This window comes from Oratosquilla oratoria, chromosome 2 (genome assembly GCF_046742065.1).
Source record: "Oratosquilla oratoria isolate Oo_2021 chromosome 2, ASM4674206v1, whole genome shotgun sequence".
NCBI lineage: Eukaryota > Metazoa > Arthropoda > Malacostraca > Stomatopoda > Squillidae > Oratosquilla > Oratosquilla oratoria.
In genome coordinates this window covers 19,313,516-19,332,369 of record NC_134778.1, presented here as the reverse complement: position 1 = coordinate 19,332,369, position 18,854 = coordinate 19,313,516, and the positions used below count along the sequence as shown (strand labels likewise).

At 38.0% G+C, this 18,854-nt stretch overlaps 2 protein-coding genes across 3 annotated transcripts; both read left to right on the top strand.

Moving 5' to 3' along the window:
• The first annotated feature begins 5,848 nt into the window (after window positions 1-5,848).
• Window positions 5,849-7,370, top strand: LOC143037416 (uncharacterized). Its single transcript, XM_076205572.1, has 3 exons — window positions 5,849-6,012; window positions 6,131-6,982; window positions 7,123-7,370. The coding sequence occupies exons 1-3, from the start codon at window positions 5,986-5,988 to the stop codon at window positions 7,273-7,275; spliced, it is 1,032 nt and encodes a 343-aa protein (XP_076061687.1). The 5' UTR covers window positions 5,849-5,985; the 3' UTR covers window positions 7,276-7,370.
• Window positions 7,371-13,973: 6,603 nt separating this feature from the next.
• LOC143037444 (uncharacterized) lies at window positions 13,974-17,027 on the top strand. 2 transcript variants are annotated; one of them, XM_076205690.1, is made up of 5 exons: window positions 13,974-14,392; window positions 14,506-14,724; window positions 14,839-15,294; window positions 15,411-16,262; window positions 16,410-17,027. In XM_076205690.1, the coding sequence occupies exons 1-5, from the start codon at window positions 14,156-14,158 to the stop codon at window positions 16,866-16,868; spliced, it is 2,223 nt and encodes a 740-aa protein (XP_076061805.1). In that variant the 5' UTR covers window positions 13,974-14,155; the 3' UTR covers window positions 16,869-17,027. The 2 variants fall into 2 exon arrangements, with proteins under 2 accessions (XP_076061805.1, XP_076061795.1); XM_076205680.1 differs by having other exon boundaries at window positions 13,975-14,392; window positions 14,836-15,294.
• The last annotated feature ends 1,827 nt before the right edge of the window (window positions 17,028-18,854 follow it).

Sequence of the window (18,854 nt, the reverse complement as noted above, 5' to 3'; positions counted from 1 at the left end):
ATGAGACGGATGGATAGGGTGAAATGGGTTTTGAGCAATAAGGAAAAGTTTATAGAGCAAGGAAGGGAGAAGGGAGGATATAGGGGTTAGTGAAGAATAGCTGTGTATAGATAATTCTGTGATGCAAAGATGGGAGGGGGTGTGGGATGAGGGTGAGTAGGGAGTGATTATGTGTGAACGATATTTTGACGCAGCTCGAAGGGATTTCTCCTCGTCTTCTCTTTGTGTGGAGGGGGAGACGGAGAAGGCGGGTGCATCACCGATTAAGTGAAGCGGCCTTGCTGTTGATGTACTGTGTTTCGCTGCATTGCTTCTCATCCAGGGCAGTGGGCGGGATGCAGGGATGACCCGTCATCCGCGAGGAGCTAAGATGAGATGGGATTAAAGGGCGGTGGATGGGAGTGGAATGGTTAAGAGAGAAATGAGTGGGAGTGGATACGAGCTTTTTGACTTGGCTACCTCCCATATGACCGGGAAAGAGCTTTTGGTATATACAGTAGATAGATAGAGGAAATTAAAACATTTGAGAGTTGTAATGTTTAGGAAACAGGTTTACTTTCATTGTTAATACTCAACTGAACTTTTCAGTATTTTGTACATTTATTCTTCCTGCTGGTACGCGGCGTTATTTAGCTATAGGAAAATAGATATCCAAAGGACTAGTAATCAAATGTTTGATTTACTCACAATAAAAATAAGTCATGAGGAGTTTTTTTGGAGTCACCTGTCTCCAGCTAAAGACTTCGACTTTCACTTATAAATCTGATCGGATTGCCATCAATGTAGAAATATAACAATAGTGGTGTCTTCGTAATAGTGGAACACAAACTATATCAATGTTGCCAGGAAACAATAATAATCTGGTGATTCAAGCTATAAGAATACATTGAAATTGCCACGTTATTTTCTACGACTTTTGCAGTTGATAACATCCTTCCGTTAAACTAACTAGTTTACCAGATAGACATGGAAAAACTTCATCCCGGGGAACACAATACAATTAGTCATGAATAGGGAGTACGATCTTTATTTTTTTCACCAATGTACTACAATTAGCAAGAGGTCAAAACAGAGTATAGCGGACAATTGAATCTCCAAAGCCACTATGGAATTATTGTCATGAAATAGCATACATTCATTGGAGGCCCTATTTCCTTCTATAATTGATGTCGCCGAGTCAAAGCACACACACACTTATAAGTAAGTTGAATAAAAAAAAAAAAAAAAAAAAAAAAACTATTTCATCTCAGTTTCTTTAGGACGAAAGACCTCCCCCTTGATAGCCACACTGCATAGGTCAAAAGCAGCGCATCATGACACTTCTTCCACAGGATTACCCCATAGTTGAACTCGGTTTACCCACACCTCTTCACCAAATTATGAAATACAGGGAATGGAAAATTAGACGGTCAAAAAATGGCAGCCAAATCGATAGAAATATATATATATATTTTTCTAAGGAAGATGAACAGTAGCCGTTTCTTTAAATAGTACCTAATACAGACAATGAACAAATAGATTTTGGAGATGAAAGCCCCTTATTCTGAAAGAAAATATATATAATTCATAAAACAAAACTAATTTGTCTAAGCTGTCAAGAAAAACGATTTGTGGCAGTTTCACAATTAAACAGCCTGTAGGTTAGTATCAATATTGAAATATTTTTTTTTAGAGTATGAAACACATTTAAGATATTGAGTTGCAATCAAAATGCAACTGTTATTCAACTCCTTTCTTTAAACAAATTATGAAATACAATGTTAATTTTTTTCAACAGATATTATTCTACTTTTTTCTTATACCAATAACACAATACGTTTGAATAAAATAAATTATGCCACAATATAACTTAACCCACAATAATCGCTTTGATAGCCTACCAAGCTTGATGTAAAAATAATGTATAGCATAGAGGTTTTATAATTTTCCATGAAAAACAAAATACTCATTTACGACACCCAATCCAGGAGCTTATTGTATTCTCAAAATAATCGTCATTAGAATTTTTCAGTTGTTTTGATTTATTGCTGAATACTGTGCGGCAGTGTTCACCATAACAACAACCTGCTACACAGGATGCGAGTTCGTTGAAGGCGATGCGTAAGACTGACGAGGACGAGTAGAGGTCGGCACCGGGCCAACAGATCTGCCTACGTCACAACCTCAAGTTTGTTTATACTTTTTTCAGTGCGGGTGACCAATAGTTCTCGAAATATCTGGAATGTGTGCACGATGCCATTGATTCATTCTTCTTCATGCATGAGATGCATGACAGATTTAAGTGTGTTTTCATTTTAGACCTTATATTTTATCAACTTACCTATTTATAATCTTATAGCTTTCAATATACCTCTTTAGCTATTCATTGCTTAGTAATGCATTCAATTGATTGTTCGTTTGTTCAGTTATTTGCTTATTATCTATCCACTTGTTTTATATTTGTACTTACATTTTATATATATTTCATTGTTCATATACATATATACTCATATATTCATCTATCTATTTGTTTATCTATCTATTCATCTATTTGTTTATCTACATATCTATTTAATCGTTTATTTATCTACCTGTTTATCAATACTTCATTTATATATTTTGAATGTTTATTTAACTGTTAACTTATTAATTCATTTGTTTGTATGTTAGTATTTCCTTTATTCTTGTATTCCTAAATATATTTAATCCCCTGACTAAATGGTTAACCATCAAGCCCAGGTGCATCTTTGCATTTTTTTTCTTATAATATTACTTGCCAAATTACCCGCTCGTTGCAGCGGGCAAATGATGATCATTTTAATTTTGATAGAATTTGTGGAGAAAAGTTACACGTAGCAATATAACTCAATGGAAAAGGTAACAAAAATAAAATGTTAAGAAAGTCAGAAAAAAAATCAATTTGAGGAGGGAGACGCCCTTTGGAAATAAAATATACTTATCCAAGTAGCCTGGAATAAAGTGAATATATATGGTTTGGGGGGAGTTCGTAAACAAACAGACAGACACAGGCTACTACTTTATTATAGGAGATACAAATAAAAGATAGTTATCCAAGTACTTTGGGTTATAAGGTTTCAGAATATATATGGTTATAGGGGTCTATCTGCAAAAACCTAGGAGTTCGTGAATAATCCCTAACCTAACCATACCCCACCTAACTTTAACTCTTAAATCCCTAACCATTTTTTTAATGAAATATAGTTATCCAAGTACCTGGAGTGATAGGGTATCAGAATATATATGGTTATGGGAGGAGTTCGTGAACAAACAGACAGACAGACAGACAGACAGACAGAGGCTACTACTTTATCATAGTAGATTTATTTTCACGAGAACCATGTTTAAAGTAAATATCTTATTTCATAAGTACTATTTGGGGGATTTTTTCACGAAAATATTCTGCATTCTAAAGCACAACATACAGCTCCATCTCTTGGTGGTAGTTCCGATGATGTCACGAGTTGTGTACCAACCCAAGGTTCTTGTAGCAAAACAGACAATATTCAGCGATATTGATAGATTTTTCATTGTCTTTTGAGGATATTCTCGACACTTTACATATATCTACCAACAGCAAAGATGTGTGGGCAGAAGGCATAATTATTCATTTTGAACAGGAATATCTCTGAAGAAGTTTTCATATTAGTACATCATTTGTGCTTGCCCGTGCAAAGTTTTGTTCTGCAATGCTGTCTTTGGGCACTCAAAAATATAAATAAATAAATAAATGAATGAAATAAAAGATAGAGTAGTATACGTGACCCATTCATTTTTTTTCACAATGTCTCTGTACACAATCCTGCGGCACGTTGACATTACGCTTCCCAGATGCCACAAGGTTTGTAAACAAAATACAGGTATTTTTTCATCTCGGCCCAAGTGTGCCATTAAAAAGGTTAATTGTGACGATTTATTACTACTGGACAAATTTGATTATTCTTTACACTACAAGATAGATGGATTTTTTTTATCGCTAAAAAAACTACCATTCCATTCTAGCATATGACTTTTTCATTCATTCCTATACTGCTCGCCCTTATTTAGCCAGGTATTAAGCTGTGATAGTAGTGAGCACATAAAACTGAAATTAAGTTCCAGGATAGATCTAATAAAAGAGAATTACTGTTTCATATATTGTTTAATTTTGTTTCTTTCTCTGTCTGTCTGTCTGTCTGTCTGTGCGTCCACGTATGTGTAGAAGACTTGATATGAGTCTAGGCGTAGCTCTTCACTCAGCTGATCTGTTGTGGGCGTAGACGAAATTATGACGTCACTCACCTGATATGGGCGTTCATTTGCCCCAGTCCATGACGAGTAGGTATGACGTCACACCTACCCTGCTTCTAAATTCTGGAATAGTCCAGTGAATTGTGAAAGAGAAATATCTCCTTCCAAGTATTATGAAGCACTGATTCTGGCTTCATTAGATTATGCTTGTTTTATGTCCAGAACGTTCCCTTTTGAATAATTTTCTTTATTTAATGAGACAGAAAAAAAACAACAACAACAGTTGGGTTAGATCAGGGTCGGTTCCGTTTTTGTTTATTTAATTTGTGTGTGTGTGTGTGTGTGTGTGTGTGTGTGTGTGTGTGTGTGTGTGTGTGTGTGTGTGTGTGTGTGTGTGTGTGTGTGTGATTATGTTAATCTAAAGCTATTGTCTTTAGCTGATGGTTTAACTCAGGACAAAAGAAAAGGCTTCGATCAATAAAGACTTTTTCCAGAAATTGTTAATCAGATAAATATTCTCTTTCTCCTTCTCCTCCTCTTCTTCATCATTATCATAATCACCATTGTAGTCATTGTTTTCACCATCATCATTGTCATTGTCTTCATCATCGTTGTCATTGTCATCGTCATCGTCATGATGACATAGTTGTCAGCATATTCTTCGCCTTTTTATTCGTCTTTGTTTTTATTTTTGTCTCTGAAATCAAATCCTTTCAACCGGTGCACTGACCTTCGTTGCATAGGAAACTCAAGACAAATATTATGTCATCCAATGAAAGGATTCCCCTTAATATAGTTCTCAGATGAACATGAAATCAGGTGATATGAGGCACAAAGTGTAGGACAAGCAAAATATAGCAATAACATGTTTATAAAAGAAAATGGGTACTGAGAGGAAAGAATAATATTGTGGGTGTGACGTAGGTAGACATCTTGGCTCAGTACCGACCACCGAGCTATAAAACCGTCGCTCCTTCAGGCCACCGCCAGTCCACAGCTCGACGACACCGAACTCGCAAAGAGATCTCGAAGAACTCATCTTTTTCACGACTACATATACTTCATTCGGATTCATATAGTGTAACAGAGTCGTCATATAGTACCTGATATCGTGATTTGCTGAGTTCTTATCTAATCAAGAAGTTCATCAAACAAAATGCCTGTACCAAGTCAAGAAGTGATCCTTCCCATCATCCCCACGGATCTCCGCTTCTTCCACGACTCCTTCTTCGAAGAGAGCCGTCGTCACTTCGAGATGGCCGTCAAGGAGATCACAGAGAAATGCGGTCTGAGCTCAAAAGATCCTGTGTCCTCCTACAGAAGTCTGCGACAGAAGGAACTCAAGACAGACAACCAGGCAGTTTCAGTCACCGATGAGGTCAACGCCAGAAAGGTAAGGAGATTCCTCCTCGATGGAATTTCTTCTTAGAAAGAAGGTCACAGTCTGGCAGTGAAATCAAGCGAATGACCCTCTGTGTAATGTGTTATTCTTTTCATCCTCTGTAGTTTGTGTTAGAAGTCCCAAACCATGACATGACAGGTGACACAAAGAAGCTTGCACTTGAAACCCCACTGCCTCTAGTACTACAAGGCTCCTTCTTCGACGATTCTTTCTTCAACCACGCACACAAGGACTTCGAGGCAGCTATGGAGAGTGTCCTGCGAAGCCACGATATCGAAACCTCATCCATGGAAGCAAGGAAGAAGTACAGGTCCCTCCGCAAAGACTAACTTGTAGATGAAACTCAAGCAGTTACCATGTCCGAGGACAACACATATCACAAGGTAAGTTTCTTTACAAGAAGTCACCACAGTTTCAGTACACATATTTATATATTTTCTTTTCCTTTTTCAATGAAGACAACATGCGGTAATATAAGTCTTTTTAATTTAATCTCTGCAGATCGTGTTGGATGTACAAGATTTCAAGGAAGGTGACGTGACGGTCAAAGGCGTCGGAAGGAGTTTGGTGGTGGAGGGAAGCGTGAAGAAGACCTCGGGTGGCTCCGTGTCCTCTCACTCTTTCTGTCGACGGTTTTCTTTGTCCAGTCAGGCTCACATCAGTGATGTTACAGCAGCGCTATCTTCCGACGGGATCCTCACAATATTAGTGAAAAAGAATATCAACGCACTCAAAGAAAGTGTAGTCGAAGTTTCCATTCCGATCGCTGGTAAGGCTGACCACCGAAGGAACGAGGCTAACTCGTGTAGTCAGAAGGACGAAGAAAAGAAGATGTCTGATATACAAACGCATCAGAAGGATCAGCAAAATAAGAAGGAAGCTCCAAGTAAAGAATTACCTATAGGAGTGAAGCCGCAGGACACCAAAAGAGAAGTGGGGCACCTTTTGGAGGAACTTACTGGGCAGGAGCATTCACGAGTTACAAAAGAACAGGAGCAGAAAATCGAAGTTTGTGAGCAATCGAAAACTACCAAATCGCAAACCCTAAGTTCTCAGCAGAAAGAAACCAAAATGCACAGTAAATCAGACAAAGAAAAGGCAACTACCTCACTTGCTTTCCAATCTGAAGTCACAACACCACTTCCCATTGAAAATCGAGGAGACTTCTTCCAGGATCCTTTCTTCAGTAACGACCGCAAGAACTTCCAGTCGGCAGTATCCACTGTCCTTGAAAGACATGGAATAAAATCCTCTATCAACGATGACTTGAAGACCTACAAGGCTATTCGTAAATCTATTTCCGTAGATGAAAGTCAAGCTCTACAGATCTCAAACGAAGAAACAGAGTATAAGGTAAGCAATGAAAATGTATACACGTCACAGTTTTGAATCATTTGAAGACATGTATATCATACAAACTGAAGGAATGAAATCATATCATCCATTCATAGATATTCTATTTTAGTTGTAATTTATATGTTTTTCATTGACAGGTGGTTATGGATATGCGCGAGTTTGTGGAAGGGGACGTGAAGGTGAAGGCTGATGGACAGAAGCTGGTGGTCGAGGGCCACAGTGAGAAGAAGGAAACAATTCCTCATCTAATCGAAGCTTCCGCCGTTGCTTCACCTTCCCGACCCTTGTGAACATGGAAGCCGTCACTTCGGCTCTCTCCTCCGACGGCGTCCTCACCATCAAGGCACCAAAGAAGAAGGTCGTTTCCACAGTCCAAACGGAGGAATGTAACAAGGAGGAGGAGTCTCGAGTCACCACTTCTCCCAAAAAGATGCATGAGGGTCTCAGCACCATCATGAGGAATACCACAAAGACGACCAGTGGGTGGTCTGAGCAGAGCTCCTACCACGAGTCGTCTTTTGTTGGGAAAATCAATCAGGAATCTTCTTCAAAAACTCTCCAGTCCACTTCTACATCCTCTAACATTGCTTAAAGTGAAAAGTTATCTTTCTGTTGTCGATTTTTCACATTGTGCTTTGCTCAGTACAAATAGAAAATAGAGAAATTCGGCCTTACTATGAGTATCTATTGAAACGATATTATTTTTTCAGATGTTATTTTTGTATACGTGAAATAAAATATATTTCCTGCACGATGACTATTTGGTTCTACCTTTATATAGATGTCATTTTCTCATGAAAGTGACTGTAAGGATATTTAGGCGTCCCACTTGAATAATAATAATAATAATATTTTGTTGGTAGATCATTAAAACAGTGGAAAAAGATGTGGCAGATAGGACTGATGAAAGAATATTTAGGTGGTTGGAACACATGGAAAGAATGAGTGAAGAAATTTTAGTAAAAGATATGTGAAAGGTAGAGGAGGGAGTGAAGTTGAGGGGACAATCGAGGATGAGACGGATGGATAGGGTGAAAGGGGATTTAAGCAATAAGAAAAATGTCTGTAGAGCAAGGAAGGGAGAAGGCAGGAGATAGAGTTGTGTGAGGAATAGCTATGTATAGATAATTCTTTGATGCAAAGATTGGAGGGGGTGTGGGATGAAGGTGAGTAGGGAGTGATTATGTGTGAACGATATTTTGACGCAGCTCGTAAGGATTCCTCCCCGTCTTCTCTTTGTGTTCACGGGGAGACGGGGAAAGCGGGTGCATCACCGATTAAGTGAAGCGGCCTTGCTCTGTATGTACTGTGTTTCGCTGCATTGCTTCTCATCCAGGGCAGTGGCCAGGATAGCAAGGATGACCCGTCACCCACGAGGATCTAAGATGATATGGGAGAAAAGGTGCGGTGGATGGGAATAGAATGGTCGAGAGTAAAATAAGAAGGGAGTAGATACGAGCCTTTTGACTTGGCTACTTCCCATATGACCGGGGAAGAGCTTTTGGTATATACAGTAGATAGATAGAGGAAATTAAAACATTTGAGAGTTATAATGTTTAGGAAACAGGTTTACTTTCATTGTTAATACTCAACTGAACTTTTCAGTATTTTGTATATTTCTTCTTCCTGCTGGTACGTGGTGTTATTTAGCTATAGGAAAATAGATATCCAAAGGACTAGTAATCAAATGTTTGATTTACTCACAATAAAAATAGATCATGAGGAGTTTGTCTGGAGTCACCTGTCTCCAACCAAAGACTTCGACTTTCACTTATAAATGTGATCGGATTGCCATTAATGTAGAAATATAACAATAGTGGTGTCTTCGTGATAGTGGAACACAAACAATATCAAAGTTGCCAGGAAACAATAATAATCTGGTGATTCAAGCTATAAGAACACATTTAAATTGCCACGTTATTTTCTACGACTTTTGCTGTTAATAACATCTTTCCGTTAAACTAGACATGGAAAAACTTCATCCCGGGGAACACCATACAATTAGTCATGAATAGGGAGTACGATCTTTATTTTTTTCACCAATGTACTACAATTAGCATGAGATCGAAACAGAGTATAACGGACAATTGAATCTCCAAAGCCACTATGGAACTATTGTCATGAAATAGCATACATTCATCGGAGGCCCTATTTCCTTCTATAATTGATGTCGGCGAGTCAAAGTACACACACACTTATAAGTAAGTTGAATAAATGTAAAAAAAAAAAAAAAAAAAAAAAAAAAATCAACCAACTATCTCATCTCAGTTTCTTTGGGTCAAAAGTAGTGCATCGAGACAGTTCTTCGACAGGAGTACCCCATAGTTGAACTCGGTTTACCCACACCTCTTCACCAAATTATGAAATACAGGGAATGGAAAATTAGACGGTCAAAAAATCGTAGCCAAATCGATAAAAATATTTTTTTTTTTCTAAGGAAGATGAACAGTAGCCGTTTGTTTAAATAGTACCTAATACAGACAATGAACAAATAGATTTTGGAGATGAAAGCCCCTTATTCTGAAAGAAAATGTATATAATTCATAAAACAAAACTAATTTGTCTAAGCTGTTAAGAAAAACGATTTGTGGCAGTTTCACAATTAAACAGCCTGTCGGTTAGTATTAATATTGAAATATTTTTTTCAGAGTGTGAGACACATTTAAGATATCGAGTTGCAATCAAAATGCAACTGCTATTCAACTCCTTTTTTTAAAGAAATTATGAAATACAATGTTAATTTTTTTCAACAGAGATATTATTCTACTTTTTTCTTCTACTAATAACACAATACGTTTGAATAAAATAAATTATGCCACAATATAACTTAACCCACAATAATCGCTTTGATAGCCTACCAAGCTTGATGTAAAAATAATGTATAGCATCGAGGTTTTATAATTTTCCATGAAAAACAAAATACTCATTTACGACACCCAATCCAGGAGCTTATTGTATTCTCAAAATAATCGTCATTAGAATTTTTCAGTTGTTTTGATTTATTGCTGAATACTGTGCGGCAGTGTTCACCATAACAACAACCTGCTACACAGGATGCGAGTTCGTTGTAGGCGATGCGTGATACTGACGAGGACGAGTAGAGGTCGGCACCGGGCCAACAGATCTGCCTACGTCACAACCTCAAGTTTGTTTATACGTTTTTCAGTGCGGGTGACCAATAGTTCTCGAAATATCTGGAATGTGTGCACAATGCCAGTGCTTCATTCCTCTTCATGCATGAGATGCATGACAGATTTACATGTGTTTTCATTTTGGACCTTATATTTTATCAACTTACCTATTCATTTTCTTATAGCTTTCAATATACCTCTTTAGCTATTCATTGCTTAGTAATGTATTCAATTGATTGTTCATTTGCTCAGTTATTTGCTTATTATCTATCCACTTGTTTTACATTTGTACTTATATTTCATATATATTTCATTGTACATATACATATATACTCATATATTCATCTATTTATTTGTTTATCTATCTATTCAGCTATTTGTTTATCTACATATTTACTTAATCGTTTATTTATTTATCAATAATCCATTTATATATTTTGAATGTTTATTTAACTGTTAACTTATTAATTCATTTGTTTGTATGTTAGTATTTCCTTTATTCTTGTATTCCTAAATATATTTAATCCCCTGACTAAAAGGTTAACCATCAAGCCCAGGTGCATCTTTGCATTTTTTCTTTTATAATATTACTTGCCAAATTACCCGCTCGTTGCTGCGGGCAAATGATGATCATTTTAATTTTGATAGAATTTGTGGAGAAAAGTTACACGTAGCAATATAACTCAATGGAAAAGGTAACAAAAATAAAATGTTAAGAAAGTCAGAAAAAAAATCAATTTGAGGAGGGAGACGCCCTTTGGAAATAAAACATACTTATCCAAGTAGCCTGGAATAAGGTGAATATATATGGTTTGGGGGCAGTTCGTAAATAAACAGACATAGGTTACTACTTTATTATAGGAGATACAAATAAAAGATATTTATCCAAGTACTTTGGGTTATAAGGTTTCAGAATATATATGGTTACAGGGGTCTATCTGCAAAAACCTAGGAGTTCGTGAATAATCCCTAACCTAACCATACCCCACCTAACTTTAACCCTTAACCCTAATCAATTTTTTTTAATGAAATATAGTTATCCAAGTACCTGGGGTGATAGTGTGTCAGAATATATATGGATAAGGGGGTCTATTTCCAAAACCTTAGGAGGAGTTCGTGAACAAACAAACAGACAGACAAATGAAAGCTAGTTATCCAAGTACCTTGGGTTACAAGGTTTCAGAATATGTATTGTTATAAGAATCTATCTGCAAAAACCTAGGAGTTCGTGAATAATCCTTAACCTAACCATACCCCACCTAACTTTAACTCTTAACGCTATTTTTTTTTAATGAAATATAGTTATCCAAGTACTTAGAGTGATAGGGTATCAGAATACATATAGTTATGGGGGTCTATTTCCAAAACCCTAGGAGGAGTTCGTGAACAAAGAAACAGACAGACAGGCAAATGAAAGATAGTTATCCAAGTACCTTGGGTTACAAGGTTTCAGAATATGTATTGTTATAGGAATCTATCTGCAAAAACCTAGGAGTTCGTGAATAATTCCTAACCTAACCATTCCTCACCTAACTTTAACTCTTAACGCTAACAATTTTTTAAAATGAAATATAGTTATTCAAGTACCTGGAGTGATAGGGAATCAGAATACATATAGTTATGGGGGTCTATTTCCAAAACCCTAGGAGGAGTTCGTGAACAAACAAACGAACAAACAAACAAACAAACAAACAATCAAACAAACAAACAAACAGACAGACAGACAGACAGACAAATGAAAGATAGTTATCCAAGTACCTTGGGTTATAAGGTTTCAGAATATATATGGTTATAGGGGTCTATCTTCAAAAACCTAGGAGTTCGTGAATAATCCCTAACCTAACCATACCCCAACTAGCTTTAACTATTAACCCTATTTTTTTTAATGAAATATAGTTATCCAAGTACCTGGAGTGATAGGGTATCAGAATATATATGGTTATGGGAGTCTATCTCCAAAACCCTAGGAGGAGTTCGTGAGCAGACAGACAGACAGAGGCTACTACTTTATTATAGTAGATTTATTTCCACGAGAACCATGTTTAAAACAAATATCTTATATTAAAATTACTATTTGAGGGATCTTTGACGAAAATATTTGTTGTTTGCTAATCTGCATTCTAAAGCATAACATACAGCTCCATCTCTTGGTGGTAGTTCCGATGACGTCATGAATTGTGTACCAACCCAAGGGTCTTGTAGCAAAACAGACAATATTCAGCGATATTGATAGTTTTTCATCATCTTTTGAGGATATTCTCGACTCTTTATATGTCTGACAACAGCCAAGATGTGTGGATAGAAGGCATAGTTATTAATTTTGAACAGGAATATCTCTGAAGAAGTTTTCATATTAGTACATCATTTGTGCTTACCCGTGCACAGTTTTGTTCTGCAATGCTTTGAGCACTCAAAAATATAAATGAATAAATAAATGAATAAAATAAAAGATAGAGTAGTATACGTGACCCATTCATTTTTTTTTCACATTGTGTCTGTACACAATCCTGCGGCACGTTGACATTACGCTTCCCAGATGCCACAAGGTTTGTAAACAATGGTTATGTACAACAAAATACAGGTATTTTTTCATCGCGGCCCAAGTGTGTCATTAAAAAGGTTAATTGTGACGATTTATTACTACTGGACAAATCTGATCATTCTTTACAAGATACATTCTTTACAAGATAGATGGATTTTTTTTTATCGCTAAAAATGCCATTCCATTGTAGCATATGACTTTATTTTCATTTATTCCTATACTGCTCGGCAGGTATTAAGCTGTGATAGTAGTGAGCACATAAAACTGAAATTAAGTTCCAGGATAGATCTAATAAAAGAAAATTACTGTTTCATATATTCTTTAATTTTGTTTCTTTGTCTGTCCGTCTGTCTGTCTGTCTGTCTGTCTCTCTGTCTGTCTGTCTGTGCGTTCACGTATGTGTAGAAGACTTGATATGAGTTTGGTCGTAGGTCTTCACTCAGCTGATCTGTTGTGGGCGTAGACGAAATCATGACGTCACTCACCTTATATGGGCGTTCATTTGCCCCAGTCCATGACGAGTAGGTATGACGTCACATCTTCCCTGCTTCTAAATTCTGGAATAGTCCAGTGAATTGCGAAAGAGAAATATCTGCTTCCAAATATTATGGAGCATTGTTTCTGGCTTCTTTAGATTATGGATTTCTATGTCCAGAACATTCCCTTTTGGATCATTCTCTTCATTTAATTAGACAGAAAAAAAAAAAAGGTTGAGTTAGATCAGGGTCGGTTCCTTTTTTTATTTTATTTGTGTGTGTGTGTGTGTGTGTGTGTGTGTGTGTGTGTGTGTGTGTGTGTGTGTGTGTGTGTGTGTGTGTGTGTGTGTGTGTGTGTGTTAATCTAAAGCTATTCTCGTTAGCTGATGGCTTCTATCAATCAAGACTTTTTTTCAGAAATTGTTCATCAGCTAAATATTCTCTTCCTCCTCCTCCTCCTCTTCATCATTATCATAATCACTCATCGTCATGATGATGATGACATAGTTGTCAGTATAGTCTTAGCCTTTTTATTCGTCTTTGTTTTTATTTTTGTCTCTGAAATTAAATCCTTTCAACCGGTGCACTGACCTTCGTTGCGTAGGAAACTCAAGACAAATATTATGTCATCCAATGAAAGGATTCCCCTTAATATAGTTCTCAGATAAACATGAAATCAGGTGATATGAGGCACAAATTTTAGGACAAGCAAAATATAACAATAACATATTTATACAAGAAAATGGGTACTGAGAGGAAAGAATAATCTCGTGGGTGTGACGTAGGTAGATATCTTGGCTCAGTGCCGACCACCGCGCTATAAAACCGTTGCTCCTTCTGGCCATCGCCAGTCCACTGCTCGACGACACCGAACTCGCAAAGAAAGAGACCTCGAAGAACTCATCTTTTTCAAGACTACTTTTACTTTATTCCGACTCATATTGTGTAATAGAGTCGTCATATAGTACCTGATATCGTGATTTGCTGAGTATTTATCTAATCAAGAAGTTCATCACACAAAATGCCTGTACCAAGTCAAGAAGTGATCCTTCCCATCATCCCCACGGATCTCCGTTTCTTCCACGACTCCTTCTTTGAAGAGAGCCGTCGTCACTTCGAGATGGCCGTCAAGGAGATCACAGAGAAATGCGGTCTGAGCTCAAAAGATCCTGTGTCCTCCTACAGAAGTCTGCGACAGAAGGAACTCAAGACAGACAACCAGGCAGTTTCAGTCACCGATGAAGTCAACGCCAGAAAGGTAAGGAGATTCCTCCTCGATGGAATTTCTTCTTAGAAAGAAGCTTATAATCTGGCAGTGAAATCAAGCGAATGACCCTCTGTGTAATGTGTTATTCTTTTCATCCTCTGTAGTTTGTGTTAGACGTCAAGGACTTCAGAGACGGCGAACTGTCCGTCAAGGTCGTGGATGACAGCGTAGTTACTGAAGGGCGGATCGAGAGAAAACAGGGTGGCTCAACCTCCACTCACAGCTTCCGTCAAAGATTCTCCCTTCCGAAGTCCGTGGACCTCGAGGCTGTCACGTCCACCATCTCCTCCGATGGAATCCTCACCATCACAGCTCCCAAAACGGTAAGTCGTCTTCCTATTTAGGAGGTCAGGAGGGAAATGTATATTCTTTAAGAAAATTAAGCTATTCTAGATCAAGAATATCTCTTCTTATTGGTTGTATATTGTTTTCAGAAGCAGCAGCAATCAGTCACTGAGAAACAAACATCTTTTAATCAGAAGAACAACTCTTCAGAGGTGAATGTAGTTAAGTCTTCAAGCACAAATGCAGAGTCTCACACAGAAGCACACACGATTAATAAATACAACACCGACAATCAGTCGACATCCAGAAAGTCTACCCCCAAGCTTGATATCACGAAAGAAGTCCCAAACCATGACAAGTCAGATGACACCAAGGAGCTTGGAGTTGAAACCCCACTGCCACTCGTACTACGAGGCTCGTTCTTTGACGATTCTTTCTTCAACCACGCACACAAGGACTTCGAGGCAGCCATGGAGAGTGTCCTACGAAGCCACGATATCGAAACCTCATCCATGGAAGCAAGGAAGAAGTACAGGTCCCTCCGCAAAGACAAACTTGTAGATGAGACTCAAGCAGTCACCATGTCCGAGGACGACACATATCACAAGGTAAGTTTGTTTACAAGAAGTCACCACAATTTGAGTACACATATTTATATATTTTCTTTCTTCTTCAATGAAGACAACATATGGTAATATAAGTATTTTTCATTGAATCCCTGCAGATCGTGTTGGACGTACAAGATTTCAAGGACGGTGACGTAACGGTCAAAGGCGTCGGGAGGAGTTTGTTGGTGGAAGGAAGTGCGAAGAAGACCTCGGGTGGCTCCGTGTCCTCTCACTCTTTCCGTCGACGGTTTTCTTTGCCCAGTCAGGCTCACATCAGTGATGTTACAGCAGCGCTATCTTCAGACGGGATCCTCACAATATTAGTGAAAAAGAATATCAACGCACTCAAAGAAAGTACAGTCGAAGTTTCAATTCCGATCGCTGGTAAGGCTGACTGTCAAGGGAACGAGGCCAACTCATGTAATCATAACGACGAAGAAAAGAAGATGTCTTATCTAGAAACGCTTCAGAAGGATAATCAGAATAAGAGGGAAGCTCCAAGTAAAGAAGAACCTATAGGAATGAAGCCACAGGACACTAAAAGAGAAGTGGGGCACCTTTTGGAGGAACTTACTGGGCAGGAGCATTCACGAGTTGCAAAAGAACAGGAGCAGAAAATCGAAGTTTGTGAGCAATCGAAAACTACCAAATCGCAAACCCTAAGTTCTAAGCAGCAAGAAACCAAAATGCATAGTAAATCAAACAAAGAAAAGGCAACTACCTCACCTGCTTTCCAATCTGAAGTCTCAACACCACTTCCCATTGAAAATCGAGGAGACTTCTTCCAGGATCCTTTCTTTAGTAACGAACGCAAGAGCTTCCAGTCGGCAGTATCCGCTGTCCTCGAAAGATATGGAATGAAATCCTCTATCAACGATGATTTGAAGTCCTACAAGGCTCTTCGTAAATCTATTTCCGTAGATGAAAGTCAAGCTGTACAGATCTCAAACGAAGAAACAGAGTATAAGGTAAATAATGAAAATGTATACACGTCACAGTTTTGAATCATTTGAAGACATCTATATCATACAAACTGAAGGAATGAAATCATATCATCCAATTATAGATATTCTTTTTTTGTTGTGATTATATAATTTCATGTTTTTCATTGACAGGTGGTTATGGATATGCGCGAGTTTGTGGAAGGGGACGTGAAGGTGAAGGCTGATGGACAGAAGCTGGTGGTCGAGGGCCACAGCGAGAAGAAGGAAAACAATTCCTCATCTAATCGAAGCTTCCGCCGTTGTTTCACCTTCCCGACCCTTGTGAACATGGAAGCCGTCATTTCGGCTCTCTCCTCCGATGGCGTCCTCACCATCACGGCACCAAAGAAGAAGGTTGTTTCTACAGTCCAAACAGAGGAATGTAACAAGGAGGAGGAGGAGTCTCGAGTCACCACTTCTCCCAAAAAGGTGCATGAGGGTCTCAGCACTATCATGAAGAATACCACAAAGACGACCAGTGGGTGGTCCGAGCTGAGTTCCTACCACGAGTCGTCTTTTGTTGGGAAAATCAACCAGGAATCTTCTTCAAAAACGCTCCAGTCCACTTCTACATCCTCTAACATTGCTTAAAGTGAAAAGTTATATTTCCGTTGTCGATTTTTTATATTGTGCTTTGCTCAGTACAAGTAGAAAATAGAGAAATTCGGACTTACTATGAGTATTTATTGAAACGATATTACTTTTTCAGATGTTATTTTTGTATACGTGAAATAAAATATATTTCCTGTACGATGACTATTTGGTTCTACCTTTATATAGATGTCATTATTTTCTCATGAAAGTGATTGTCCCAGTTGAAGAATAATAATAATGATATTTTGTTGGTAGATAATTAAAACAGTGGAAAAAGATATGGCAGAGAGGACTGATGAAACAAATATTTAGGTGGTTGTAACACGTGGAAAGAATGAATGAAGAAATATTAGTAAAAGAGATGTGAAAGGCAGAGGAGGGAGTGAAGTTGAGGGGACAATCGAGGATGAGACGGATTGATAGGATGAAAGGGGATTTAAGCAATAAGGAAAATGTTTGTAGAGCAAGGAAGGGAGAAGGGAGGAGATAGGGGTGAGTGAAGAATAGCTATATATAGATAAGTCTGTGATGCAAAAATGGGAGGGGGTGGGGGATGAGGGTGAGTAGGGAGTGATTATGTGTGAACGATATTTTGACGCAGCTCGAAGGGATTCCTCCCCGTCTTCTCTTTGTGTGCACGGGGAGACGGGGAAGGCGGGGAAGGCGGGTGTATCACCGATTAAGTGAAGCGGCCTTGCTCTGTATGTACTGTGTTTCGCTGCATTGTTTCTCATCCAGGACAGTGGGCGGGATGCAGGGATGACCCGTCATCCACGAGGATCTAAGATGAGATGGGAGAAAAGTGCAGTGGATGGGAGTAGAATGGTCGAGAGTGAAATGAGTGGGAGTGGATACGAGCCTTTTGACTTGGGTACCTCCCATATGACCGTGAAAGAGCTTTTGGTATGTAGAGTAGATAGAGGAAACAGATTTACTTTCATTGTTAATACTCGACTGAACTTTTCAGTATTTTGTATATTCTTTCTTCCTGCTGGTACGCGGCGTTATTTAGCTATAGGAAAATAGATACCCAAAGGGCACCAGTTATTCTTTTTTGAACAATCGGTTTTTAGTTTAGAATTATTTTTTTTCCTTATCATTCTTAACTGATTGTAACGATTCACAATAACTTATTTCTATCAGTAGATTAAAAATCGAATAAATAGTTTGCCATTTACCAAACATGTGCATACCGAAAGGTTGCTCCAGTTATTATTTCCTAAACAATCAGCGTATAATTTGGAGTTATGTTTTCTTCATCTTTCCTAAATGATTCTAAAGGTCTGCAATATATTTCTATTTGTAGAATAAAAAAATATTCATTAACTAGTTTGTAAACATAGGCTAGGGTATTGATAGAGTGCTGATATGACGAACTGGAAATATTTTAAGCCACGTTCCGCTTGCTACAGAATTGTTTGCGTAAACAGTATTGCTTGAGACAGTATAACATTCTTTCTGATTGGAGAAAAGGATGGAGGAGGAGAGAAATTTTTTGGTGCATGGAGGTAAAGTCACGCCCTTAAAGGGTGACACTTATATGTAATGTTCAAAGTTATTGGATGAATTAAATAGTGACGTCGGAGCAGACTTGGCTTGGTGGATGTACAAGGATCCCAATCGGGAATCCCTTGGTGTAGTATGAATAAGCAAGTGTAAACAATTAGAAGAAAATAAGAAGAAAACGATATCTCCGTTTTAATTTAACCCACCAAGAAACATTACGAACTGGTTTTAGAAGATTTGGTGGAAACATACTTAAGAGAAGGAAGAGGCATGGGGCCTACAGATGAATAACATAAGTGGCTAAAGTGTTAGTGGTAGTGGAGCTAATAGGTCGAAACAGAGTATAACGGACAATTAAATTTTCAAAGCCACTATGGAACTAAGGCACTTTTCCTTTTATAATGGCTGTGGCCAAGTCAAAGCGCACATGCATGAATAAATGAAAAAAAAAATCATCTAAGTTTCTTTGGGACGAAA